The sequence below is a fragment of the Natator depressus genome, chromosome 1 (genome assembly GCF_965152275.1).
Source record: "Natator depressus isolate rNatDep1 chromosome 1, rNatDep2.hap1, whole genome shotgun sequence".
Taxonomy (NCBI): domain Eukaryota; kingdom Metazoa; phylum Chordata; order Testudines; family Cheloniidae; genus Natator; species Natator depressus.
Genome location: NC_134234.1, coordinates 249,854,124 through 249,871,272, shown reverse-complemented (window position 1 = coordinate 249,871,272; position 17,149 = coordinate 249,854,124). Strand labels below are relative to the sequence as shown.

The 17,149-nt window shown below is 40.2% G+C and overlaps 1 protein-coding gene across 1 annotated transcript in view; it reads left to right on the top strand.

The window, feature by feature from the left end:
- The first annotated feature begins 1,497 nt into the window (after positions 1-1,497).
- Positions 1,498-17,149, top strand: part of ALDH1L2 (aldehyde dehydrogenase 1 family member L2) — a 50,581-nt gene continuing 34,929 nt past the window's right edge. The window contains exons 1-5 of the mRNA XM_074940896.1: positions 1,498-1,734; positions 7,984-8,125; positions 13,542-13,776; positions 15,486-15,651; positions 16,886-16,987. Of these exons, the coding sequence (XP_074796997.1) occupies positions 1,684-1,734; positions 7,984-8,125; positions 13,542-13,776; positions 15,486-15,651; positions 16,886-16,987 (696 nt within the window). The 5' untranslated portion in view covers positions 1,498-1,683. The remainder of the gene's footprint in view (positions 1,735-7,983; positions 8,126-13,541; positions 13,777-15,485; positions 15,652-16,885; positions 16,988-17,149) is intronic.

Genomic DNA, 17,149 nt, shown 5'->3' with positions numbered 1-17,149 from the left:
GAGCATAAGCTTTTGTGGGCTACAGCTCACTTCATCGGATGCATAGAATGGAACATACAGTAAGATATATATATATATATACGCATACATATACATACAGGTAAGTTGGAAGTTACTATACAAACTGTGAGAGGATAATTAGTTAAGATGCACTATTATCAGCAGGAGGAAAAAAAACTTTTGTAGTGGCCATCTTGATTATCACTGTAAGCAGTGTCACGATGAGCTCCACCCTTACATCTGGTGGTGAGGTGTGGCAAGTTGTGGAAAAGAACTTCAGGGGCCGATCTCATTTGCATAGGCACACCCACCCCGCCTAGAATGAGGCCATAGCTGCCCAAATGGTCACTTTGGCTGCTGTGGGATCCCCAGTGTCTCTGTTATTGGGGCAGGAAGAATAAATTATTATTACCCTGATTATGGGAACTGTGCTTGGAACTGTACTTGGCCTTTTGTTATGATGGAGGGACTCACCATCAACTAAGTAGCACTCGCTAGGCAAGGGTCATGGGTTCCAAAACTCTGTGAATTGAGAGAGGCTGGGGACAAGTATTAATACTTGGTGGCATGGGTCTGTTGGTGAGGGTCTTACATGCTAATTGCACTTCCTCCTCTTGCCACTGTGGAATATCAGAGCTAATTTTGATTTCATTAGAAGTCTAGTTACAGGTTGCTGAGCTCACTTTGGGCTAACAGTGCACCAGCACTGAGGCTCCCCTACTATAAGCTGAATTCACCAAACAGCTGAACTGACTAAGAGCTGAAATCACTGAACACTGTATTAAGTAGGGGGGAGCCTTGTTGCTGCCAACTCTGATGGGCAGAAGGGTTACATCACTACAAAAGTTTTTTTCTCTTGCTGATAATAGCTCATCTTAACTAATTAGCCGCTCACTGTATGAAGAAAAGGATGGCTGCTACTCTGAAGCAGTTTGTATGGTAACTTCCAGCTTATCTGTATGTGTATGTATAGCTATATCTTATTATATGTTGCAGCCTATGCATCCAATGAAAGTGAGCTGTAGCCCACGAAAGCTTGTGCTCTAATAAATTTGTTAGTCTCCAAGGTACTACAAGTCCTCCTGTTCTTTTTGCAAATACAGACTAACACGGTTGCTACTCTGAAACCTAGAACCAGCTAGGGAGAAGTAAAAACCTCTCCTCTTGGACTAGGGAAATAACTCCCGCCTCCCGGCCTGATCTCCCCAGAGGGCAAGTTGGGACTTTGCTCTTGCTTGAACTCCCCACTCAGTTCGGCTCTTTCCACCCCGGGGCGGCTTTGTAGTCCCAGTGCAAAGAAAGACACAACCCGCTTTCCCGCGCACTGAGGGGCAGGTGCAGCAGGAGGGGAGTCGTCCTCCGCTCCCAGGCAGCTGGCAGCGAACCAGGCGGGAGCCTGCGCCGCAGCCCGGCCCCACCCCGCGCGGGCAGCGTGGAGGAGCGCGCGCGCGCAGGCGGGCGCTGGCGAAGCTGCTGCTGCTGCTGCCCTGTGTGCGCGCCTGCCTGGCTCGCGGCCACCAGCACCCAGCTCGGGTTGCGTCAGACGAACCTCCCCGCTTGGGCCGCCTCCCCCTCTGCCTCAGCTGGGACCCCGGGAGCGGGGCACAGGTGTTCCCTTCGCCCCCGCGCTGCTGCAGCAAAGCCTCGGACCTCTGAGCCGCTGGCACCAAAGAGCCTGCAAAAATGCTGTGGAAAGCCCATCAGCTTTTGAGGAAATTCTCCACCACGGCCACAGTGAGTGTGTGAGGATGGGTTCCCCTAAGGAACGAGCTTTGCAGGAGGCCGTAGCTCAGGAATGAGCAATAGGGTTGTCAGGGGGTCAGGGCAGGCTCAGTGGGACTTGGCAAATATGTTGTTTTTGCTTGCAAAACTATGAGCATATTTGTTTTCCATATTTGTCTGAGAAGCCGCAATAGCCCAGGAATGAGGGGCGGGAAGGGAGGACAAGTCAGCGGTGCTTGGATAATACCCCTGCAAGGAAAGGATAAAAATAGGTCGAGATTTTATCACATGAATTTTGGCACTGGACAGTCAGAGGTCCCTTCAGGGGATATTTGACTTGTTTACCAAAATAGGAGCATCTTGCTTTGCCTGACTATGGTGGATCTCGGTATATTCTCTGATACCATGCTGTGTATCGCAGGAGTCTGGGAGCTGCAACGAAGAAAATCGATGATGCTTTTGCAACATCTTTGCTTTGCAAGAATATGAACTGGCAGTCATGTTCTCATGGGAATCTGGGCAGGGGAGGGTCAGCGGTGCTCTGAGACTGTAATTGCTGCGAAAGAAGCTAAAGATCTAGCCAGGCCTGTTCCCACTACTGTAGTCAAACTGGGAACAGGCATGGCTATTTCTTATTGAGAAGTAAACCTTCAGCTCCTGCTCCAAATGCTGGCCTTGGAGGCGTGTGGGTTTGTGAACATCAGTTCTTACACTCTGGCTGTAAAGAATTAATGCAAGACGGATATTTGTCTGCCTGGTGTTAGATTAAACTGCATAGCTCTGCAGGGAGACTGATAACGATTCATGCTGTTCTTTATGGCCGGGTAAATACATGCCCCTTAAAATATGATGTAAAGTAGACGAGATGCTTCGGGCACTCTGGTTAAGATTCATGGATGCGGCTGAATGCAGTTTGGGGATGGTTTTTCATCCTTGAAGACTGCTCTGTGTTTCATATTTGACAGCATGGCCAAGGGTGAGGATGGCTGTTTGCCTGGGGAATCTGCTTTGAAGGGTTTTTACAGTAAGAGACTTTAGCCAAGCTCTTTGGAATTGCATCAGCAATGTGAATGGATGACTGACACGTTGCATAGAGAGATATGGATGGGGAGAGGCAATGCTATTGGTTTTCATTCAGAGGAGCAAGGCTTTCGTGCATGAGTCCTGACACTATGTAGAATTAAAGTTACCATGTTAATGTCTCCTTTGAGAAGCATTTTACATTGTTTTTAAAGAGACATAGCATTAAAAAAATTTCTCTTATCAGTAACAGTGTCTCTAAATTCTTGCAGAGAATGAATATAATAATGTAACCAGAATGGGAGCTATTGAAAATTAATCTGCAGGGAAATTGAACTGAAAGCATTACCAGTGAAACTTGTTAGAGATGCACACACCATTAGCAATTCCAGAAATATTTGTTATTTATAACAATGAAATGAAATGAAACGCTAACTTTTCTCTTCACAAGGAGAAACTGTAGCATGAACACATTTTCCCTTTTTAGTGATTTGCTTTTGTTATGAGACTTGTAAAACTATTAATATGTGCAGTGCTTGTGTATTCTTTTATGTTGCAGGAGGTGAATGGGAGAGGGAGAAGAAGAAGAAGAATCAGAATGGAGTAAATGTTGAGTGTCATGTAAACAGCCATTAAAATAAACTCTAATTTTATTTTAGGCAAATTAATACCATAAAATCAATGGATATTGTGGCCAGTATTTCCAAAGTGCACCTAAAAAATTAGGTAGTTACATCTATATTTAGGCATCGAAATAAAAGATGACTGATTTTCAGAAATGTTAAACATTGTGGCAAAATACCTTGTTTGCCTTAGTAGGTTCAGTCCTTTTTAGCCTTGGAGACTCAGGTTTGGGGCAAGGCAAATCCTTATAGGTGGCACAGGGTCCTGCTTCTCCTCTGCTCAGTCAGTCCCTTGTGCTTGCAAAAAGAAAAAGGAGTACTTGTGGCACCTTAGAGACTAACCAATTTATTTGAGCATAAGCTTTCGTGAGCTACAGCTCACTTCATCGGATGCATACTGTGGAAAGTGTAGAAGATCTTTTTATATACACACAAAGCATGAAAAAGTACCTCCTCCCACCCCACTCTCCTGCTGGTAATAGCTTATCTAAAGTGACCACTCTCCTTACAATGTGTATGATAATCAAGGTGGGCCATTTCCAGATTTGTGCTTGGAGCTGAATCTTCCAATTCTAGAGCAAGACACAGGTTTGCAGTAAGATCCTCAGCTGTGCCACTTAATTGATACTTTTAAATAGGACAAAAGGAAGCAACCAGAAGTAAAGAAAGGGATTTGTGGCCTGATCCTGCAATCCCCTTCTTGTATGGGACTCCACTGAACACAATAGGAGTTCTATGCATGGAGGACTTGTGATTTGGCTCCTACTTTCTACTAGCTACAAATATATGTGACAGTACAATACAGGATTGCATTATCCATACTGAATGTTAATGGAAAGTATGTTTGTGCCAATTCAAGGGAGAAATTATTCAAGAATAGCTGGTCATAGAGAAGTTGTATGTCCCTCATGCTGGGAAAATCATTTTCAGTCAATCAACTTGCTACGTATGCGATATGATGTAGTTGGCTTGTTGTCAGGTTAATCTTCTTGTTCAACAGAATGCAGAAACGTAACTGTGTCTGTGTGTACGATGCATGCGTGTGTGAACAGTCTGTGTTCTTATTTTACTAGTTCTACCACTTCATGTTTATTCTCTGCTGCTTTAAAGATTGCGTCCTCTGTTTATCCCTAACCACTTCCTGGCTCAGAACTCTGCTAAACATAGAGAAATCTGTGCTCAGTAACAATTTTGGGCCAGATCCTCAGCTAGCATGAGCTGACATAATGTGGCTCCATTGACTTCAGTGGAGCTACACACTGATTTACAGCAGCTCGTGATCTGGAATTGTAATTTGTGTGCAGCTCCATGTAAAATAAAAATCAGATTTATGTATATGTACATTATTAGTGAGTAGAGAGATAAGTTTATGATTATAGAATATATATTGTTAAAAACTTGACCTGTGGAAACAAAACTGCTCTTCTGAATTAATATTTTGAGGTGAGTGTGCTATTTCTAAAATATTTTTCAAGCCCCATTTACTTAGACTTTGATCATACTTACTGACTTAAAATTGCTGGTGCAGTTTTTCTTGTGTGAGTTTTCAAGAATGCAAAACAATGTGAATTTCCAAGCATAAAGGGCAATCGTACAGGCAATTAGGCAATTCTGGAAGTTAGCCAGCCCAGCTGCAGTTTGCTCTCTGAATCCAGAGTTTTTGTAGTCTCAGACTCCTAAATGCAGAAGCTGGCAAACGTAAAAACTTGGACACAGAAAAATACATGCAGAGTTTTAGCTTCCGTTAAGGTCCCTTCAGAAATTTGGCCTTTCAAGTGTGCCTCTCATACTTCCCTAAAATCTTACTTTTTGTTTTCAGGAAAGGAAGAGTTTAACTCTTCTGATGGTACTTAATTGGTCATGATTTGTGGATGATAATGCTCTTTGTGGACTTTTTGTTACCTTCATTTGCTGGTAGTTCTTATTTAGTGGGGAATAAACTGAAAAAGAAAAATACAAGTCTAAAAGACCACTACTTCTGTGCACTTGAGGTGCTATTGAGTGACAGTTAACAAGAGAACAAATGTAGAACAAGTAACTTGCATCAGGAGGACTTTCTCTAATTTTTTTTCCATCACATCTACGGTGCTGCCATTGTCAATTAACATTACATAGAAATCAGTGGATTTCATACTGTACCAGATACTTTCAGTAGCACAGCAGGTGAACACTTCTTGAACTTGCCTGGAGAATTCATAAACATTTAAATGGTTAGAAAAAGCCAATCTGAGATTTTTATGACTGAGACTGTGCTTCTGAAAAGCGGAAGCTGAGGTGATGAAGCACTGGTAGCAAGACTTATCTGTGTCCATGTTGCATTGCCAGGATATAAAAATTTCAAGGGATAATGTGTGCATGTTGTAATTTAAAACAAGAAAGCCTTGTCTACACTAAGACAAGTTAATGTCTGTCTAAGACAAGATAATGTTGCCATATTATAGCTGTTAGCACCAATAGTACAACTGTACTGGAGGTAGCAACTGTGTACACACCAATGTAGACAAGACTCGCATTTTTACCACTCCCATCCACACTGGCAACTTAGCACTGCTGCAGCTGCACCAGTGCTGTCTGATACTATAATACAGGAGGATTTTTATTTACTGTTGCAACCTATGGGACAAATTTTACCCTTGGCCAAACTCATTTCCTGTTGTCTTCACTGCAAGTTGCATGCACACATCCAAGAGAATATTATGGTCCAAAATAGTGCTACAGTAATTTTCCTAATTCATGAACATTTCCTGTATTCATGAACATCCTACCAATTTTTAAGATCTCTTTCTGGAGCTAACTGTGTAGCTGAAATACGATTTAAAATGGATCATTTCATGTCATTTGCAAAAAGTACTGCAACTGGCTCTTCATCATAAAATGGTTTGTTGGTTTATTTCAAAGTATTATATCTTTTAGTACCTGAATGTTTGCTAATCCATACAGGATTTGTAAGACATTCATATGGGCAGTTCAAATCCTCTGGGACCCAAATGGTGGCCCTACTGGTTGTGGTACCCTTGTGTCCCAGCTTCCCTAATGAAGAGGCAGCATCCCCTGGTAGGAGAGAAGCTAGAACCTAGAGATGTTCCTTCAGGGAAAGAAGCAGGAGTTGCACCTGACTTTCAAATGACACATATAAAGAGAGCAGAGTCCTAAGAATGCTCCTGCTGCAGCTGCTAGGACAAAACTATTTCCCACTCTCTGAAGGATTGCGACAAACATATGTACTTTCGTTTGCTTGTTTTTAGGGCTGTCAAGATTTAAAAAAATAATTGTGATTAATCACACTGTTAATAATAGAATGTCAATTTAAATTTATTGTAAATATTTTGAATGTTTTTCTATCAGTTTTCAAATATTGATTTCAATTACAACACAGAATACAAAGTGTACAGTGCTCACTTCATATTATTAGTTTTGATTACAAACATTTGCACTGTAAAAAGATAAACAAAAGAAATACTGCTTTTCAGTTCACCTCATACAAGTATTGTAGTGCAATTTCTTTATTGTGAAAAGTTTCCGAGTAGCAGCCGTGTTAGTCTGTATTCGCAGAAAGAAAAGGAGTACTTGTGGCACCTTAGAGACTAACCAATTTATTTGAGCATAAGCTTTCGTGAGCTACAGCTCACTTCATCGGATGCATTGAGTTGTAGCTCACGAAAGCTCATGCTCAAATAAATTGGTTAGTCTCTAAGGTGCCACAAGTACTCCTTTCCTTTTATCGTGAAAGTGCAACTTACAAATGTAGAATTATTATTTTTTACATAACTGCGCTCAAAAACAAATCGGTATAAAACTTTAGAACGTGTAAGTCGAAGCATGAAGGGGCATACGAATGTTTAGCATATCTGGCATGTAAGTACCTTGCAGCACTGGCTACAACAGTGCTATGTGAACACCTGTTCTCACTTTGAGATCACATTGTAAATAAGAAGCAGGCAGCAATGTAAATGTAAACAAACTTGTTTGTCTTATCGATTGGCTGAACAAGAAGTAGGAGTTGAGTGGACAGTACTACAAAAATCTCCTGTTATGTGAGGGAAGAACTTTGGAACTGGGCTCAGCCACAGATGCCTTGAGTGCCTTGAACTAATGTGACATTGAACATAGTGTCAAGTCTATTGACATTTGTCACTCTTAGAAAACATTTTAATTTTCCTGCAAGAATAATAGGTGAAAAAATTAGAAGTTGGAGGGCATATTCTAGAAACTTGTGGCAGGAATGGCTAGATTTTGCTAAGAGTCTGTTTCAAATATAAGATTTCATGGTTTGTCGATCATAGGTAGGAATAATGACTGCAGATTTTGTTTTGCCTTTTTGTAACAAGCAGTGCATGTACACGCAGAGACTTCTGCTGATGAAATAATAAAGGAGGCAGTAACAATACCAAGTGACATTTGTATGCAAAGAAGTATAGTCTTACTAAATTGTAGATTATATGAACAAGGTGGAAAAATGGATCATTTATTTTATTCCATTATATTGTTGGGACAGAAAGACACTATTGCTTTAAAAATCAAAACTAACATTGGCTAAGAAAGAGTAAGACAGAATTACATGTAGCAACATATCTCTTCTGCATCCTAAAATGTAGTTTGCTTTAACTCTTGTTGACAGGCTTATCAACGTAAGCTAAAGCTAGCCCTGATAGGTCAGAGTATTTTTGGTCAAGAAGTCTATAGACACCTGCAGAAAGAGGGCCATAAAGTCGTGGGAGTGTTCACCATTCCAGACGTGAATGGGAAAGCTGACCCTTTGGGTAAGTATAATCAATCACAACGTAAGTATTATCATCGTGCGTAAGCACAGTTAAGTTGCCCCTCCATGAGAGGGCATTGTCTTTATAGCAGTCATTTGTACGTATAGCCAGATATATAAATCTTTGCCATGTTTTTTGGCATAATAAAATAATTAACCTGGTATGCTTATATCAGTGTTCAGTTAAATTCTATGTAGAGTTAATTGTCATGGGCTATACCGCCACCTTACAATCTGCCCCATTTAAAGAGCATCTCATAGTTACATTGCCCCAGGAACAGCTTGAGAAGCAGTGTGTGATTCAGAGCATCCTGCTCTGGGGAGGAACTAAATTGCTGGGGTGCCAGGCCTATATTCACCCCGGAATGTCATCTGGTTTGCTGGCATAGCTGTGTTGTCTGGCACATTGAGAAGGCATGGAGCCAAGACTCTGCCTGTTCTTGGCCCCGAATCTCTCCTGACTACCTGTATGGTCTGGAGATGAAATAGCAGCTCTACAAATCCTGCTTCCCATTGCGCACTGCAGCTTATGGCACAAGCAAACCATTCAAGAGAGTAAAGGGACAATTTATCCCCCCTTACTCCATTGCATAGGCATATAGGTATGTTCTAGTTCTTTAGAAGTAATAGTTGCTGACTGATCATATTTAGTAGTGTACTTGTGCAGTATAATTCTGGGACTGAGTCCGGAGTAACAAAGGAGTTGCTTTGAAATGGCTGTCTTAATTATAACTTTATTTTTCTCCAGGGTGCCACAACAGTTAGTTAATAAGATTAACAACTACAACCACCAAAACAGGATTAACCTTGGTGGCTAATCAGAATTTTAAATTACATTTAATAAACTGTTTCCAGTCACTCAGTATTCCCTGACTTGTTGTAACAGGAATTTTATTAAGGAAAAGTCAACCATAAATATTGCTTATTCAGGCAGTAACCATTCCCAAACTTGGGTATTGCTTTTCAAGTTTATTAAATTCTGTAGTCTGTCTCATTTAAAATAAAATTACAAAGCTTTTCACAGGTAGGAAGAATTAGGTGAGTTCTACTAGCTTAATAACAGATAATTCAGTTAGCTATGGGAAGGTACTATAGAGAAATGTTGCAATACTATGCAACCTAAGCAGTACTCCCTTGGGCAAAACTTTCATTGATGTTGTCATAAATATAAAGGAAAGGGTAAACCCCTTTAAAATCCCTCCTGGCCAGAGGAAATCTCCTCTCACCTGTAAAGGGTTAAGAAGCTAAAGGTAACCTCGCTGGCACCTGACCAAAATGACCAATGAGGAGACAAGATACTTTCAAAAGCTGGGAGGAGGGAGAGAAACAAAGGGTATGTGTGTCTGTCTATATTTTGTCTTTGCCGGGGATAGACCAGGAATGAAGCCTTAGAACTTTTAGTAAGTAATCTAGCTAGGTACGTGTTAGATTATGATTTCTTTAAATGGCTGAGAAAAGAATTGTGCTGAATAGAATAACTATTTCTGTCTGTGTATCTTTTTTGTAACTTAAGGTTTTTGCCTAGAGGGGTTCTCTATGTTTTGAATCTAATTACCCTGTAAGGTATCTACCATCCTGACTTTACAGGGGGGATTTTTTTTTATTTCTATTTACTTCTATTTCTATTAAAAGTCTTTTTGTAAGAAAACTGAATGCTTTTTCATTGTTCTCAGATCCAAGGGTTTGGGTCTGTAGTCACCTAGGCAAATTGGTGAGGCTTTTTACCAAACCTTGTCCAGGAAGTGGGGTGCAAGGTTTTGGGAAGTATTTTGGGGGGAAAGACGTGTCCAAACAGCTCTTCCCCAGTAACCAATATTTGTTTGGTGGTGGTAGCGGCCAATCCAAGGACAAAAGGGTGGAATATTTTGTACCTTGGGGAAGTTTTGACCTAAGCTGGTAAAGATAAGCTTAGGAGGTTTTTCATGCAGGTCCCCACATCTGTACCCTAGAGTTCAGAGTGGGGGAGGATGTTTCCAGTCACTCAGTATTCCCTGACATGTTGTTACAGGAATTTTATTAAGGAAAAGTCAACCATAAATATTGCTTATTCAGGCAGTAACCATTCCCAAACTTGGGTATTGCTTTTCAAGTTTATTAAATTCTATAGTCTGTCTCATTTAAAATAAAATTACAAAGCTTTTCACAGGTAGGAAGAATTAGGTGAGTTCTACTAGCTTAATAACAGATAATTCAGTTAGCTATGGGAAGGTACTATAGAGAAATGTTGCAATACTATGCAACCTAAGCAGTACTCCCTTGGGCAAAACTTTCATTGATGTCAATCAATTATTTATTTTAGCTTGGCCATAAAATTGGTTTATTGTACACTAGGTGATGAAAAATTGGTTTGGCTGATAGTTTGCTGCATTTTACACTCAGATGATTCAAAAATAGTTTCAATTTAAAGTGGAATTTGATGATGATATAGTATGGCCAGTCAGCTGAGATTTCATTTCTAAAAGCAGAGGCAATACATGTGCAAGGACTGTAGTTCAAAGAAGTTTGTAAGGATTTACATCACACATGCATGATACTTCCAATATGCAGTGTGAAATACATGCCTAAATATCTTCTGAAGGCTACTTTAATATCATCAAGATTTATTGGGTAAAACTCCACTTTTTATTTATAAAATGAAGAGATTTATAGACCTAAATTAAATGAGATGGATTCTCTGGTCCACTAAGGCCACATTGTGCTTCATCTCCTGTCTCTCAGGTTTTTTTAAATGCAAATGTGTCAAGGTGTAGTGCGGGCTCAGAAGGGTTCCTCTCGCAAGCCTTAATGGCCCTGTACGCTCTATTACAATAGATTCTACAACATAGTGGACCATGTGTCCTACCCTAATTGGTGGGGTATTGGGTCAGTCGTACAATGGGATTTATCTACTCTATAATAAATTCTGTTGCCCCCATTTAATGTACTTATTTCTTCTCTCCTTTGCAGTTATTCATGAATATGGTTTTCTTCTTCATTTGTAACTATAGAGATGGAAGATTACACAGTGGGCCTCAGAAAATATATTTTAGGGGAGTTGTCTGTGATCATTTGAACCAGATAGCAAGATACCACTGACTGCAATGAATCTTAGGTAGTTGTATTGCAAGTCATGTACAGCACTGCTGAAGTGGAAAATTAAGTTCTGTGAAACCAAACTTATTCCAGATAGATATGATCATTGGACAAGATATGAAATGTCACGGTTAGTTAATAGTATTCATCATTCCATTCTGGTTTTATTGGTGCTTAATACATAGACCATAAAAATGAATTTAATGATGGATGCAGCATGAGCTGCATTGCTGAGAGATCAGAACATAGCTTCTTGTTTATTCTTTGTCCTTACATTTCTGTTCTTGACTGAATACACACACAGATGTGGTACTGTCGTCAGTTAACTGCATACACATATCTTCAGAAGAACTCTCACCCTTGTTTCCAGAGAGGCTTGCTGCCACTTGAGTCAAAGAGGAAACTCTGTTAGTTGTTTGCTGTTGTAGCAGTAGTGCGCATAGCCTTTTTCCAGGCCAGCCATTGGTGGGCAAAACAGTGATGAATCGATGAACAGGTGGGTAGATCTAATTCTGTACAATGCAGGACAGCAGCGTGCAAACATAAGCATGCATGTTCACACACTAGAGAAATGGAGCACATTGTAACGCCAAAAGGATTGGTTTTTTTCCCCCAGGTCTACGAGGCAGACTAAAAATTGGGGTAGGGGTGGTGAATACCATTCTGCTCCCTATGTAAAGGATTTTCTTTTCCCTTCTCTGTGTCTTTAGGACTGTCATCATCTCATTAGTCATAAGGCCATAGTGATTTTTTTCCTTTGGAGTTCTATAAGAATTATCTACCCTAGGGATCGGCAACCTTTGGCACACGGCCCACCAGGGTAAGCCCCTGCAATTTTACCTACCAGGGCAGGGGGGTAGGTAACAAGTCTGAAGAAGTCTCATTCTTGGAGAAAATCGCGTATTCTAGTTTGTCCTAGTTCCAGAGACTGCCTGACAAAGAACTGAAAATGATATAAAATGACCAACTTGACATGGGAAGGGGCCTCTCTCATCCAATCCAAGAACTGGCATGAGACTGTGACCAATGGAACTAGGTCCTGCGAGTGGACCTGAAGTTTTAAAACATGCCAGGTCTCCATGTGGAAGAGAGGTAACACCTAGTAAGCTTGACATTCACACAATCTGTTTATTGTTTTTAAGGTATGTTTTCTCTTCAGTGCTTTTGTTCTGAATAAATAATACTTTCCTTTATGAAGGCTGGCTGGTCCTTGCTTAACTCTATCATTGCTTCTGAGAGAACAGAACTGAAGGTGCTGAACTAAAGTCAGACCTGATCAGATATTCACAGGGAATTGCAGGAAGAATTGAAGCCTAAATCCCTGGTCTAGAGGGAGAGAGTTGTGGGCCTCTGCCCTAAGAGAGGTGATGGTTAGAGGCTTGAGGTCTAAGTTGGGTGCCCTCAAGGAGCCCAGCACAGGGTCAGGGGTGCTGTTACTTTGGGAACTGTGACACCACTAACTATAGTTACAGCTGTGAGTGCTTGGCACTTCTGTAACTCAGATTGTGAAATCTTTTTATTTACTTATTTCCATTGTTGTTGGTTTTGTATTATTTTCTCTGGAATCTGGACCTCAACTATACTTTGACCAAGAAATCTGGACCTTGACAAAAAATAATTTATTAACCCTGGTTTAACTATTATGCCAACCTTCTCCCTTGATGGCCTCCTACGTGATGATACTTGCTCCTTTGTTTGTGAAACAGTTGTCCCTCTTACTGTGCTCTTTCTCCCTGAAATTTTAGCCTTTCCACATGATATTTCTCTTACTGGAGTATGAGATTCACTGTGTAATACTAAAAGGAACTTGGCACCCTGGAGACTGTTTAGTTTGTCACAGCCAAGGTCTCATAGCTCACCTTCCTTTCTGTATGTTAAGTTGTGATTGTTTTGTAGAAAGAAGGGGGGTTAGGCTTGAGTTTGAGTTCAAACCCTGGGTTTGCATTGCAATATAGACGTACCTACTGAAACTCCCTCTTGACCCAGGTTCAGCTCCACCCCCTTAATTGGCCTGACTGGGGGCACCTGTTCTGGCATAGAGCTGCTAAACCTACTTTAATCACTGAAGCCAGCCACCCTGTGTCAAGTACCATAAAGTAGTTTTTTATGGTGCTATATAGTAAGAGTAACATGCTCCCCACGCCAAAGGTATCTGAATTCTGTGGGCACAGGTTAGTATATACAGGGCAATAGAGTACAATGGCATTTTAGAATCAATACAAAGAAGCCATTTTTTATTTAATTATCTGATTGATTTGTCATACTATGTCGTCCTTATTTGTTACATTTTAATTTTTAATGTAACATACTTTTTTTTTAAATGATGTATTTTTCTTGTTTCTTAGCACTGGCAGCAGAGAAAGATGGCACCCCTGTTTTTAAGTTCCCCAGATGGAGAGTTAAGGGCAAGCCTAACCGGGAAGTAGTTGAAGCCTACAAATCAGTTGGAGCAGATCTAAATGTACTTCCATTCTGTACACAGTTCATCCCTATGGATGTTATTGACAGTCCTAAGCATGGATCAATTATCTACCATCCATCCATCCTTCCCCGCCACAGAGGAGCTTCAGCTATCAATTGGTGAGATGATTTATTTTTTTACCAAAAAACCCCAAAGCTATTTAGATTTCCCATATCTCTGAAAGATACAGAGACCATATCCTCAACTGGTTTAAACTGGCATCATTCTATTGACTTTGATTGAGCTGCCTTATTGAAGGTTTGGCCCATGGTCTCAGTGTAATTTTTGCTGATTTTTTTTTTTACCAGTTTTATTACTCAGTGTTCTACTGAGATTGCTGCTATGAATCATGTTCCTAGTATGTTTTCACTCACATAACTCTATTCAGTATATAAAAAGAAAGAGGTGAACACTTAATGAAGAAAATTGAAACAGGTTTACATATTTGCCTTACATATCTGTGTAAGGTTTCACATATCTGTAAACTTTTATTATATCTGTAAACAAGCCCTGCTTGTCCTTCCTTATGACAAGCCTTCTTTCAGTTCAAACACATAGGGGTACACTTTTACTGCTGAATGAGGAGGTTTAGTAACATATCTTCCGCTGCTAATAGTAGTTAAGTAGTTAAATCCACCATAATTAGAATTCACTGAAGACTTATACCCTCTATTATAGCACATCAGTGCTGCTGCCATATCTGCGAGGCAACTCTTCTCTTCTGTTGGACGTTCTGTTTCAGGTTGCAAGAGCCAGTAATATGACAAGCTTAGGTATTTTCGCTAGTATTTCCAGAGACCGAGAATCTCACTTCTGCAGTGCAATCACCTTCTTTGCCCACATTATAGTTTTCCAAATCCACCAACTTGCAGTCATTACAGCTTTTGCTGCTGTTCTGTGAAGCCGCAAAAACTAAGGTGGGAGGCTGCCAAGGAACATTTAGATCATGCAGGAAATAATGTTGGTGATTTATATACAGCCAAATGTTTAAGAGGTGTTCACTGATTTTGTGTGTCAGTTTTGAGCCACACAAGTAGAGACAATTGTGCCTAATTTCCAGCAGTGTGGAAGGCCTGTAGCTCCAAAGGGGAATTGGGACCTGTGTGGCTAACATTCTTTCAAAATTCAGGACCAGATTCTGAGATGATGTAAATTACTATAGTTCCATTGAAGGCAATAACTGGATATGATGTTCCTATTCACTTAATAGGAATAGGACTGTTGTGTAGCATTGCTGTGCTTAAACTGTTGTGTAGTATTGCTGTGCTTTGTTAAACAGTTGTCATGTTCCACCCTGGAAATACATTTTAGTAGTAAGCCACCTCTGTTTCTCTTACCTACCTCTCATATATATTGTGAAGCTTATTTAGTTAATTTTAAGTAACTGACTTGGAGATGTTCATGAAAAAGACTGTATAGAAGCACAGACATTAGTACTATTTTGTTTTGTTAGTACTGATGGTTCCAGCTTGCAAATGGTATCACATCCCACTGCAGAACTTCTGTGCCATTTGTTGTACCATTTATAATTAATTTAAAATAATTTAGCACAATAAACTATGAAACAAAAATGACTGGACTGCAAAGCACAACACATAAGACATTGGCCACAGCCTTGCTTATGTCATTGTGTGTACACATCAGCAGAGTCAAGCCTGTAGCTCCTTGAATAATAGCAATGAAGTGACTGTACTAAGAAAGCTGATGAGACTCCACACACATGCATCTCCATATTGTGCCTGTATCAGGCATATGAACTATCAAATGGACTGATATTTGTGACTAAGGTCATTCCCTCTATATTTATTCTAAAATATTCTATTGGCAGGACTTTAATTCAAGGAGATAAAAAAGCAGGGTTTACTATTTTCTGGGCTGATGATGGTCTGGATACTGGACCAATTCTTCTGCAACGGGAATGTGATGTAGGACGGAACGATACCGTGGATGACTTATATAATAATTTTCTTTTCCCAGAAGGCATAAAAGCTATGGTAAGTCTGCCTGTGCTGAATACAGACATTTTAAAAGGAAAAATCTGGCATAGTTAATCCTCTTGGAATTTGAACATAAATGAAATATAATTAGATACTAAAGAAATTGGAATATACTGGGCCAGATCTGCAGCTGGAGTAATTCCATTGAAGTCAATGGAGCTATGCTCATTCACACCACTGGAGGCCAACAATATTTTGAGTAGGGGATAAATCCTGCTCCCTCTGAAGTCAATGAGCCAAATTCATCTCTGATGTAACTCCTTTGACTTCAATGGAGTTACACCTGCATTGAATTTGCCCTGTTTTAAACTGGACTAATCAGCAGCAAATAGTTTATAGCATCATAGAAAACAGGGACTTGGAGCTTTCAAATTAAAAAAATGAAAATTTGAGACAACATTTCTGTTAGAGCTTCCTTTGTTCTGTTATTTAAAAAAAGGTGACTGTTTCCACATGTCACAGAAGGCACAAAGACAATTGTAGTTTGACAATGTCCCCAGAGGAAATTAACTCTTCTGTACCTTGCTACTATCTGAGCACCACAGCCTGTAGATCTTTACTCACAGGAGTAATCCCATTGCAATCAGTGAGATGACGCAGGGGATTAAGGACTTGCAGGTCTGGGCTCTGTTGTTTAGCAAAATTGCCAGAACCTTATTTTACTTGTGGATCAGGAAGTCAAATTTAAACCTAAAAGTGTGGACTTTGGTGTGTGTGCTGGTGCATCACACACACACACAAAACATAACAGAAAACATAATTTGTTTTTAAAAAATGCTATGTGCATGGAACAGTTGAGAAATCCCCTCCTCCTTTCCTGTTGAATATTGGCAGGGATTTACACAGGAATCTGCCAAGTAATTGCTGTTTTTGCAAACTGTTAAAAACAGAAAGGCTGAATGTAATATATAGGGTCATATTCTGCCCTCAGCTAGGCCTCAGTCCTGCAAGGATTATGCAAGTGCTTCGCTTTATTCACTGTGAGTGAGTAATACTCTTGATGTGAATGGGCCTGCGGTGTGTAAAGTTAGCAAATGCACAAGTCTTTGCAGGATCAGTCCCTTACACTTCAGCAACCCTGGATTAAAAAATAAATAAAGAGCCAAGTCCTGTACCCTACATAGGAAAAACTTCTACTGACTCTAATAAGTATAACTGAGGGCAGAGTATGTGTAAACAAAGAGAAAAATTGGCCTATTGGAGCAATTAAAACTGCTTTTTTCCTGTTTAGGTAGAAGCTGTCCAGCTAATTGCTGATGGTAAAGCTCCTCAGATGCCTCAGCCTGAAGAAGGGGCAACATATGAAGGGATCCAGAAGAAAGAAAATGCAGAGGTACTGTTGTGTTAACAACACAACATTGTGTTGCTAATAACAATGTAGTTCCACTTTATGTTCAATGCACCAAAAGATCTCTGGAGTATTGGTACTACTCCAGTGGAAGTCAATGAGAATTGTCGCTTTGACTTTAGCGTGTGGAGGACCATGTCCTAATTA